The sequence below is a fragment of the Onychostruthus taczanowskii genome, unplaced genomic scaffold (genome assembly GCF_017590055.1).
Source record: "Onychostruthus taczanowskii isolate IOZ18803 unplaced genomic scaffold, ASM1759005v1 scaffold7, whole genome shotgun sequence".
Lineage (NCBI taxonomy): Eukaryota > Metazoa > Chordata > Aves > Passeriformes > Passeridae > Onychostruthus > Onychostruthus taczanowskii.
Window position 1 is genome coordinate 7,114,494 of NW_024504786.1, and position 11,959 is coordinate 7,126,452.

The 11,959-nt window shown below is 52.0% G+C and overlaps 1 protein-coding gene across 1 annotated transcript; it reads right to left on the reverse strand.

The window, feature by feature from the left end:
* Positions 1 to 10,370: 10,370 nt before the first annotated feature.
* On the reverse strand, positions 10,371 to 11,531 carry FOXE3 (forkhead box E3). Its single transcript, XM_041421766.1, has one exon. It carries the CDS (start codon positions 11,529 to 11,531, stop codon positions 10,371 to 10,373), a length of 1,161 nt encoding a protein of 386 aa, XP_041277700.1.
* Between the last annotated feature and the right edge of the window lie 428 nt (positions 11,532 to 11,959).

Sequence of the window (11,959 nt, forward strand, 5' to 3'; positions counted from 1 at the left end):
AAAGCCCCGGGAGGTGAAGCTCTTGGGAATTGTGGAAAATTCAGCTCCAGCCCCGCTGACGTTGCTCCCACACCCTTCCAGATGATCTGTTGGGTTTGTGATCCATAATCGTTCTTGTTGCTTCTGCCGAACAGCATCTAAATTCGTTTATTCTGATGAGAACGGCATCTACAAGTCCCCCAAGGCTCAGTGATGGATTTTTCTTTATTACCTCGTTATCAAGCTTGGCTGACCTCTAACTTCTCTGAAAACATGAACAAGACAGACCTGCTGCTGCCTGGGCTGCCCCAAGGGGCTCTTTTTCCACTTATGTGATTTCCTTTGATATTATTTCTCTTCTTTCCATATCCAAGGCTCAGACCTTCAGTGCTTGCTGCAGTTCAGCCCTTTTTCCAGCCCCGCACTGCCAGCTCCCAGTTGCAAAGATCAGTTTGCAGCCTGCACACCATGAGCTCCCAGCACAGGGAGGTCAGTGGGAACGGTGGTGACAGATAGTGAGAGATACATGAAATTCCCAGATTGAAAACCACCGGAGCCAAGTGCCAATATCCATCCCTGCAGCGTTCAGATGTTGGACAGCTCGGGTTTGTTGACTTGACTTTTCAAATGTAGGTGTCTCAAAATCCACACCAAAAAAGGCCTGGATTTCAATGAAGGCTTTTCCCAGGAACCCTATTTGCAGGGCTGAGTCCCCATGAAACTTTGGAGCACAGTTATCCCTGTCTTTTCTGTTCCTCAGGAGAGTGGGAAACATGGTAAAAACACGTTCATTTAAGTGCTATGATCTGACTTTAGGGCCTTAATTTTGAGCTTGCAGTTCCAAAACTTTGCCTCCTGCTCTTTCTTCGTAACTGATCCCATCCCATGTGGGTTTGGAGCCCACTAGGCAAACTCATACACAGCTTAACACTCAGCTGATTAACTCTGACTTGCTCTAAGCCCTTTTTTCGTACCATTCATCATCAATCTGACATGAAAAGAGATACACACACTTACATGACTCAGAGGAACACAGCATTTTCAAGCCATAAACCACCAGGTGCACTTTTGAGACTCACCAAAGTCAGCTCTCCTGATTGCCATAAAAAACACATTAGCCAAAGGCCAATGCATGTGGAAGGCAATTATGCTCTGGCACATGGCAATGTGTATAGAACAGCCTGGTAACTGTGCCTACCACACCAAAAAAATATCCCTGTGAAAACAAGCCTACTAAATCACTTCATTCTTTCCAAAATCCCCTGAAAATAGAAGGATTTTCAGGGTTTTTTTTGGGAGGTGACATATATATGTGGGAGAGAATCAGATTTTCCAAAAGTGGGTGCACCGGTGCAAGAACCTGAATAAATGGCCAGACCCACAAGGATTTAGAAACACTTGATGAGGTTTCTGAATCCAGGTTTTCCATGTTAGCATTTGATCATGCCAAACTTGTCCAGGAAATCCCTGATGCTGAGTTTTCTGCATTCAGCAGTTCAGCAGCTCATGCCCACCTCACCCACTGAGATCACAAAAGTCCACTTCTGCCAGAAGTGCCAGCTGAGGACCTTCAACTTGGGTGCCAGACGCAATACAGAGAGGGCCTTCAAAGGAGGGAATGACAGAGAAGGTGGAAAATTACTGGAATATAGTTTGATCAGTATAAAAAGGTTTCAGGGTTTTTGGTTTTTTTTTTGTTTTGGTTTGGTTTGGGTTTTTTTTCATGTAGAAAAAGGTTGGGGATAGGAATCTTTGTGGAAGCATCCAGCAATCTCCAGCTGGGAATCAGATCCTAGTCCATCTGTATCCTCCTGAAAAATCAGCCCTGCATATCAATGGAGCTGCCTTGCAAAGAGCTTCATAAATATATCTTGCCTCTTGACCTTATATAAGATCTCACAAAAATACGGCACAGAGTTCATTTCCCCTCTTCCCATCTTGGGAAGAAGTTGAATAAACAGAGAGAAACAACTGCAGCCTAAATTATGGGAAGAGATCTGAGGCATCTCACACATGTAGAGAGGCAGAGGCAGAACCTTTAACCCTCTCCCCTTATTTAGTAAAGGACTGTCAGGTGGAAAAATTATTAAACTGCACCACTTTATTATTATGGCTGAACATGCACAGAAGGGTGAATCTCAGCTCCAGACAGGTCTGAACTTTTGTTCCTTTCTTCAAATCACTGGAAGGAATTGCTACCCTGCACTGCACAGCGGCAAGAGAGGGGAAATCTGTCAACAGACAGACTGAAATTAATCCAGCCACTCCGGGGGTGTTGAGGCTTCACATACACACACATCCCCACTTCTTGCACTTACTGCAGGTAAACCACTGCTTACTCTTGCTGGGAAGAGGAAAATGGATCACTCACATGGAAGAAGCAACACTGAGGGCTGATGAAAGAAAGGCTGATGTTTCACATCTGGCTTTATGTTACTTGGAAATTTCTATGATTTCTTCAAGATGGATATTTAGCATCACCCAGCTAACTGGATCCCAACAGTGCTCAATATGAAATGCCTTTTCCTATTACCATTTTCCAGGCTTTTGTACAGTCTAGCTATTGAGCATTCAAATTGTGATATAAGAGGACATAAGTTAAACGTTCCCTGAAAATACACGGCTGGGGTCCTGCGGGGGATGCAGGCTGGTGGGCTTCCCTCCAGTGCAGAGATAAGCGTGCCATCTAGAGGAAATCCCTTTTATTGCCAGCGCTGGCAGCTGAAAATTATCCAATAAAGCATAATTAACCTCTGGCTTCAGGGAAAATCCTCCACCCGTGCCCTGCTGCTCTGAGCTGCTGCACAGGCACGTCGTGGCAGGCTGGTGATCCTCCGAGACATCGGGGTGGTTTGGGAAGGTCCTGAGTGCTTGAGGGACATCCCAGCCCGGCTCCAGCTGGCCTGACCCTTGCCCAGTCCCCCCTTTCCTGCCCTGAACGAGCAAAGGAGAAAAGGGCGATGTGGGTGTTTCCATGGCACGCGTCGGTGCCTGGGGAAGGCAGGGAGGCAGCACACAGCGCGGAGAAGGAGGCGGGATGTACCAGATAATGCCCTCCAGTGGCTGCCAGCAGCCGGCTGCACCACGGCGCCGATGGGCACCCACGGCTGAGGCCCCAGGTGCACTACGGGAGGCAGTGGTGGGACCACCTCCTCCACCAGCACATCCCTGTGGAGCCCTGGGGGGGCTGACAGGGGTGTGCAGAGCACAGCCAACAGTGGGGAGGGGGGCCTGACCTCCTGTGGGGCAGATCCACATGTCCACTCATTTTTCCCAAAGAAAAATCTCCTCCACAGCTACGTCCCCAGGCTGGACTGCTCTCACATGCTGCTGCTGGCGTGGGCACCCTCACCCAAAGCTTCAGGCATGGTTGTAGGTCTGGGACACGGGACATGCACAGCTCCTGTGCTCAGCCAGCCCACTGAACCTCACAGCATCCGTATCCCACACCTTTCTCTTTTTCCACCACCACCACAGCACATCTGCGGCACAACCAGCACGAGGCTGTTGTCCCACTAATAAAAACAAACTCTTCCAGCCCTAAAGACAATTGAAAAACAGTGATCTAGGTTCAAGCAGAGGGATGAGTGCTACTCCCCAGCAGGCAGCTGTCTTGTAAAAATGGGAAGCCTTGCAAAAAACAAAATCTTCAGAGATGGAGAAAGAGCAGGAAAGATCTCACATGAGAGAAACCTTATTCTGCAGAGAAAGCAGGTGCATGCTTCAGCAGGGATTATTTGGAGAGAAGCTGCTATTGCATTGATTTGTTCATATTCTACAGAATATTTTATATATATTTTCATCACTTTTACTGAAAATTATTCTCATTTTCCACACTATTTCAGAAGCTCTCCAACATGTTGCTCTCTGATGCTCTCAAGTAAGGCTGAACTCCAGCAGCACTTTTTAGGTTTTAATGGTGATCTTTTTCCATTTTGAAACCTCTACACCTTTTCACCCACACCTGTGGACTCTCAGGCTCCACTCAGGACTTGGAGATGCTGCTCTCACCACAGCACAGTTGTTCTTTCCCCAGCTCCATGGCAGGGAGGGAAAGGTGTGGATGTGTCCGTAGCTCACTGCAGGTCCTTATCACTCACATGGAGCAAAGGGTTTAATGGCACTGCCCCGAGAGCTCGTGCACTTTATACATCTCCTATTTCCTGTCATTACTGAGAAGAGCCTAGTTGCAATAAAAATCTGGGCTCCAATCCTACAAACACTTATGCCTGAGCTTAACTCTAAGCACGTGAGCCGTCAAAGGGGACTATTCATGTGCTTAAAATTTAAGCATGTTCTTAAGCGCCTGCAGGCCTGGAGTCTGTCAGTGGAGGGATTTGTGCCTTAAGCCCATATTCTGGGTCATTATCCCTTTCATGTCTTCTCTGACATCTCAGAAGATGCTTCAACGGTGAATTTTCAAGTTCTTCAATAAACTTTGTCTTCCAGAGCGGGCTGGATTCTTGCCTATTCTATGGGGCAATTCTCCTCTGTTGCCTCCCCTCCCCCTGTGAGCGATAATCCTGTGCTATTTCATGCTTGGCCAGACAATTAAGCCCTCTTGCTGCTTGGCTCTGTCTTTGTTATGTATAATTGTTCCAAATAATTAGCCACTATTGCACGCTATTCTGAAACTACTTTGTATTGCAATTATACTTAGAGGGTGAGCATCAGCTGGGGAGAATCCAAGCATCAGACAGCCTGGAAAGAAAGGGCTTGGAGCCGGGGGAGGATGGATACGTGCTTAAACCAACACTGTGGAAAACCTAACAATAAGTAACCAGGCAGGAGCAAATGCGGCTTGGAGAGGGTCTGCGGCTGTGGGGTCGGGGCAGGAGAGCTGAGGGTGGGCCACAGGGCCTGGCCTGGCTGTCACCTGGCTGTCACCTGGCTGCCACCTCGTGGGTGCTGCCCACAGTGCAGGAGGCAAAACCACCTCCCGCTCCCATCGCTTCCATGGCGACCTGAAGGGAGCATCTTGACCGAGCGGCCACTTGAGCCACCTCTAGGGAACACGAAGCTCTGCTGGGATGCGTTTTGGGGTCTGGCAAGAACATGCTCCCTCCTAATTTTTTTTGTGTCTCTGGGATGGCAAAACTTGTGATTTTTTGAGGGTGAAGGCTCTGGACGATGAGATTGGTTTGGGCTTGGACAATTTTATGCTTTTTGAGGACCATTTGCTGCAGCCAGATTAGATCACTAGAAACCTCCCGAAAATGGGTCTACAGATGTGATTTGGTTTCCAACACCTGATTAGCAGGAGAGTTTTAAAACCAAGATGAGATGACTCTGGGGCAGATGGAAAGCACCCAAAATGTCTGAGACCATCGAGCCCATTCTCTGCATAGGTCATGCCCTGCAGCCTTTGGCTCAGCAGTGCTGATGCAAATGGAAAATGAACCTTTCCCAGGTGTGTAAGTAGCTCAGTTGCAACTTTTCTCCACGCAACACCCTGAGCTGCCACAAGCCAGAGCTGCTTGCTGGTGCTGGGACAGCACAGTCGATTCATGACATTCATAAACCCAACTGCTGCACTGGAACCACTTCAGCAACCACAGCACAAAGGCTGTGAAATGACTTCACCCCGGATCTCTCCCAAGAGCTTGTAGGTGTTGTGCTGCCAATGCTCAGGCTCTGCTGCTTTGCCTGGCACTTTGGGGGATGTTAAGAGCCAGGCCAGCCCCCAGCTCTGCCATTCAACATCGTGCAGTACATTTCAAACACCAAGTCAGGCTGCCAATGAGACTGGCTGCTGCAGAGGAGTGATCTGTCATCACCAACCCCTCCCCTTCCATCAAGGATGCAGATTCTCGCTGTGCTTCCACTCCTTTCCCTATTTTCACTCTAGGGAGGAGAACTGCAGGGGACAGCCAACACAGCCCAGTCCTGTATCCTGTGCCCAGCGATGCCTTAGGAAAAGGGTAAAAGAAGCTATAGCCAGAGAAACCATTGAAACTTCCCTTTGAAACCTCCCCAGCGTGAGCAAGTGGTGTTTTAAACCTGGAGGTTGTATCCAGCCCACCGCGTTTCACAACGACCCTCCCTGAACAAGCTCCACTGTGTCTCATCCCACCGCACCCCAAAACTCCCGATCTCCCGATCCCCGGCGGCCGTGAGCAGCACCCCAAAGGCCGGGATGCTGCCGCTACGTGCCGAGCACCCCCTCGGGAGCCGGGAGCGGCTTCCCAGGGCTTTCCGCTGGAGGTCAGTGTTGGCCTGAGCACGCCGGCTGTCGCTGGGGCCGGGTCGCCCCTGTCGCCCCCCGCCGCAGCGTTACACCCGCGGAGCCCAGCGGCGGAGGGCAGCGCGGCGCTGCTCTTGCCCCGTGCAAACACAGCGGCTCCATCACCTGCTCCTGTCCTTGGAGGAACTTTCCGAATGTAAAGGATCTAAACATAACACAGCAGAAGTGGTGGTCGACCCCCGAGATGTAGCTCAAGCTCGGGCAGTGCTGACTCCCAGATGCTAATTTGGTAAAATCTCATTATTACCTGGCAAAGCCAATCTGAGCCGGTCCCACTGCACCCACTGCCCATGTCCCCATCACCGCCTGACTTTACCAACTCAGCCTTGACCTCCAAGAAACACCACTGAGTGTCTTCAAGCTGTGTATTTGCAAAGGGCAAAGTATTGCATAGAATAACAGCAAGTTATGGTGTAACATTTCCAGCATTGAGACTGTCAGTGAACAGCTGGCAGCATCCAGAAAAAAAAACCCTCCACTACCAGAGGGACTAATAAGTTCTTCAGGAAATGTGTTTCAACTAAAATTCCAGCTAGTGCTCTGTGTGTTTGTAACAGGGTGGAAAACACTATTTATAGCTTGGGAATATAATCTGGAAAGAGCATTTCTTGCTGCTTGTTTGAACCTGTTGGAAGCAGCAGGAAGGTGGTACAAGCATGAAGCGTGCAGAACGCTGTTGTACACGGACATGGCAGCTCAGGCGATCCTCCCTGCATAGCCAGAGTTTCCCAGTGAAAAACAAACATCTTTTCAAAGTGGCAGCTCATTTTGGCTATGTGTTTCTGAACGTGCAGCCTGGGTTATCTGAAATCAGCCTGATTTGCAAGGAGTTATCCCCTGAGAAGTCAGAGAAGATAGCCCAGATCACCACTAAATCTCTTTGGTCCTCGGGATGGATTCCACCTCCCCCATGAGCGTCTCACCGGCTCGGGACAGGGCTCTCCCCACCACGGGGAAGCTCAGAGTATCTCTTGCCATCATCCTGAGGTACGACATTCTTTCCACAGTCTCAAAAAGCACAGAAAGTTTTTTGTGGGGGAAAAAAAAAAAAAAAAACCCAAAAAAACCCCTCTTTCTTTTGTGTGAGCTCGAGATTGTTACAACTGTCATTACATAATATTCCCTTAACTCCCTAAATAAAGAGGGAAGGATTTCCAAGGAGACTTGATTTCACAACTGAAATCTGAGTGATAATTACTCCTGTTTCATTCAAATCCCTCTTATTCACTAAACAGGGACATCGAAGAGACACTAAAACAGATGAAGAGCTCAGGTATAAATTTTACAAAGCTTAAAACTACTCTGTGCCAGCAAGGCTCATGCTTTACATGACACCTTAATCCTACTCATTTGCTAGATTCACCCTAACTGTAAACAAAGCTTTGAAATGGAAGCTTAAAAGCCTCGTTGGGATACATTAACTTAACCAAGTAGACACTCTTAAGGCATTAGTTTAATGACAATCACAATACAAGTTGCCAGAGTTTTGTGCATGTGAGGATTAATATCTACAGGAAAAAGAAGAAAAGGGATTTGTTCCTCCTGTTTTCCAGCTGTTTGGCAGTGTAAGGCCCGTGGTGAGGGTGGTTTATTGGTGCTTGCAGGGGGCTCTGGGCTGTCTGGCAGACAGGAATATACCAGGGAAGATGTGCAAGCCAGTGCTGCCCACCAGGGGTTGTCCCTACACACCAGGATGGGGTCATCCACTCTCTCCCCAAGCCAGGTTTTTGGGGAGTCAGTCACTGTGGTGATTCACTGACTCCAGAGCCAGGTTTTTGGGGAGTCAGTCACTGTGGGGACTCACACCAGAGCCACCTTGGCAGAAGAGAGCCCCTCTTGCACAGGCACAGGGGTGGATCTCTTGCAGACACATCCCTAACTCTGGAGCTGGATGCCACTGTGCAGAAAGCCCCATAGCAGGAGGGCACAGGCAGGTGGGGGACAGGAGCAAGTCACAGCCCAGCCCCCCTTCAGCCCAGCCCTCATGGCTCCACCAGCACCTGAGTTAACACTCAGAGACAGCAGCAACTTGGAAAGCCTTTTCCAACACCAGCTCCCTGCAGCTGCAAGTCTCCAAGGTGACTGGGGATGAGCCAGCTCAGCTTGGTCTGAGTTGTCACAGCTTGGCCAACTCTTCCCAGGGCATCCCACGCAGGTAGAACCACAGCTTCTCCTGCCCACCCCTACAGCCAATATTGGTTTTATTTTGTGTCAGCACCTGGTTCTCCCCTGCCTCAGCAGCCCTCCTGCTCAGGGTGCAAACCCCGTGGAGTCACAGCCCCATCAGCTGCCAGACCCAGTGCTTCTGGCACATGTCTGGCTCTGACACCCTGGGTACTTAGGCAAGATTTCAAAAGTTCTTTTGTTAGCAAAACATTGCAGGATCGGGCCCTGGGAATGAATGTGAGCTATGACAAATGTCCTTTCTGCTGACTGTCCTTGCAAGTGATTATTTCAGCACCCCCCTACGTGACCTCTGCAGACAATATGTCACAGGCAGGCGTGGCGCGTTGCAAATTTCCATTTGACAGAAGATGTCTGCCTATGGATATCGTGTGGAGAGAGCCAAAGTATTTCAAGGGCTAAGTTCTTTCACAACACCCTTTCTGAGCAGGGTTATTGCCAGGGGAAAAACACAGAAGCTGCTGCTGGGACCAAGGTGAAAGCTGAAATGGTAAAGCTTTATGGACCAGAGAGGAGACTCTCAGCTGAAGACAGTAGACTTAGAGAGATGGAGGCCAAACTTTAAGGAAAACAAGAAGGAAAAAGCATTTTCTTCCCTCCACTCTCCTACTAAGCCCAGTCTCTGTTTCTGTGGAGCACACAGAATGAAAGAATGAAAAGCCACAAGGTCCCAAGCTGTGGACAAAAGCTGGTTCTGTGGTACCTGCCAGCACACCAGCTTTTGATCCTGCCCAGCAGCTGGGGAATGAGATGCTGTTTTACACCAAAGACCAGATGACTTCCAACTCCCTAGAAAGGAGAATGCCATAGGGACTACAGAAAACTGCTCTGCTTCAGAAGACACCTTTGAAAAAAAGGAGAGAAATCCTAGCTTGGCACTTTTACCCAAAGGATGTTTAAATTTTTTAAAAATGTAAATCCGGGGATGGGGAGTTCTCCCTTCAAACCTTGTCAGGTTGTCTGTCTGGGAGTCCTGCAAATAAATAGCAGCAGCCCAACCAGTGAACAGGTTAGATTTTTAATTGATTTTGTTGCTAGGAAGAAAAACTGTGATCTCCTAATTTGATGGGCTAAATCAGAATTTCACCTGCAAGGCGTTCCTTGGGGGAAGACACATCTCTTTATGCAAATGGAAATTATCAAGTCCAGTAAGAGCTGCATGGGCAAACCTTGTAGGAATTACCATTTGGTTTTAAGAAAATCATAATAAAAGAGAGAGCATTAAGAAGCATCACTAAAAATGTAGGATGTAGCAGTGTCACAACAGCAGCATGAATCCATCTCCCACCAGCTACAAAACTATAATTTCCTCTTGCCAAGATCCATCCAGAGCCAGAGGGACAGCAGCACTGGTCATGTTGGAAGAAAAAGCTTTATTTTAAAAAAGTCCTTTCTAACAATAAAAGTAATTTTTAAAAATAGTAAAAAGAAGTAGTCAAGTTGGGGTTTCTTTTCCTACAGGGAAATTATAAACATCTTAAATATTCATTTAAAATCCAGTGAACTTGTTTAGTGGTTTGGGGGCTTTTTTGATAACTTTTCATTCCAGTTTCATGGAAGGTACTCAGAGAGGAGAGGAAAAAGCCCATGTGAGAGAGAGTTCCTGCATGTCACACCGTGCACCCCCTCCTGAGTGTGCTCCTGCTCGCCCTGGGGTGCCCCGGGTGCTGCAGGTGGCATCCCCGGGGCCAGGCTGGGCACAAGGACAAGCGTGGGAAGCCCTGCCTGGCGCAGCCAGAGAACACCTTTTCCGGCAAGGAACGGAGCAGATAAACAGATATCACCTTGCCTCCGCTTCAGAATAAGCTGAGAGAGAGACAGAGGAACTGAGTCCTCCCACCCGTGTGTGTCCGCACCCAGCCGGGACCCCCGACTCCAGCCCAGCTGAGCCCACAGGAGGGAGAAGTCCGCTTGTCCAGAGCCGCTCGTGGGAGCCGGGGGATGTCGGGCCCCGTCAGGCCCATCACATGTACCGCTCCAGGCCGGCGGGGAAGTTGGGCTGCCTCATGTAGGTGTTGCTGGAGCCGAACTGGCCGAGGGGCGAGGCGGAGAGCCCCAGGAGCTGCTCGCCGTGCTCGGCGCAGGCCGGGGCCCGCATGGCCGGCAGGCCCAGTCTGTTGGGAGCCCCGTAGAGCTGCGGGCTGCCGGGCGAGTAGCTGCCCTGGGCCACGGGCAGGTGTGGGGGCGAAGCGGCATAGGGGTACGCCAGGGAATTGGCGCCGGGCCGGCCCAGCAAGCCGGGGCTGACGGGCTGCGCCTGGAAGCAGGAGGGCTCGGAGCTGCCGGCAGAGCAGGCAGGAGCCAGCTCGGCTCCGGGCAAGCCCAGCGATGGGTGGCCCAGCTCGGAGGGCGGTGAGGGCTGCAGGGCCTGCTGCCCGCTGATGAGGCTGTCGATGCTGAACATCCTGGGGTGCTGTGCCGGCGGTGCTGCCCCGGCTGCATAGGGATGGAAGACGCTGCTGGAGAGCTGGGGGCCGTAGCCAGGCGAGCAGAGGGCATTGGGGTAGGGCGCGGTGGGGGCCGTGGGGCGGCCGGCGGGCGGGGGCGTGAAGGCGCTGGAGTTCTGCATGTAGCCGGGGTAGGTGGTGATGTCGGTGCGCTTGAAGCGCTTCCTCCGGCGCAGGAAGCTCCCGTTGTCAAACATGTCCTCTGCAGCCGGATCCAGCGTCCAGTAGTTGCCCTTGCCGGGATGGCCGGGCTCCCGGGGGATCTTGACGAAGCAGTCGTTGAGGGTGAGGTTGTGGCGGATGCTGTTCTGCCACTTCTTTGGGTTCTCCCGGTAGAAGGGGAAACGCTCTGTGATGAACTTGTAGATGCCCCCCAAGGTGAGCTTCCTCTCGGCGGCGTTGGCGATGGCCATGGCGATGAGGGCGATGTAGGAGTACGGGGGCTTGCCCCGCTGCACCGGCCGCTTCCTCCGGCGGCCCCCGGCGGGGGGCTGCGGCTCCTCGGGCTGCGGCGGCGGGGCCGGGCTGCTCCCAGCGCCCCGCGGCTCCGGCTTCACCGGCGGCGCCTGCGGAGACCCCCGCGGCGGCCCGGGGGAGCCGGGGCTGGCCGCGGCCGCGGGGCTGGGCGCCGGCAGCGTGCACATGCCTCGCAGGCAGGGGAAGCCGGCCGCGTTCATATACGGCCCTCGCCTTCCTCCTCCTCGGAGGATGGGGGGGAGCGGCGGGAGAAAGAGCCCCCCCGAGGGGAGGGGAAGGGGAGGGGGACAGGCTCGGCGGCAGCTCCCTGCGGTGGGGAGGTCGGTCCCGAGCCGCTTGGCAATATATAGGGCGGTCGCCCCCCCGGAGGGGCGTGCGGTGCCGGCCCGCCCGGCCCCTCTCCCCCGGCGAGAGGAGGAGGCCCCCGGGGAGGGGTCCCGACTCCCAGGACTAAATCCCCCAGCCTCTCCTGGGGTTCCTTCCATAGCCATGCCCCCGAGCGGTCCCTCCCCCGGGGGTCCCGGGGCCAGCGCTGCCGCCGCCTCTCGTGCCGGCCCTTCTCCGCGGCGCTTCGCTGTGCTCGGAACTGCTGCTTCCTCCCAGGACAAAAAACAAACAAAACGAGTCC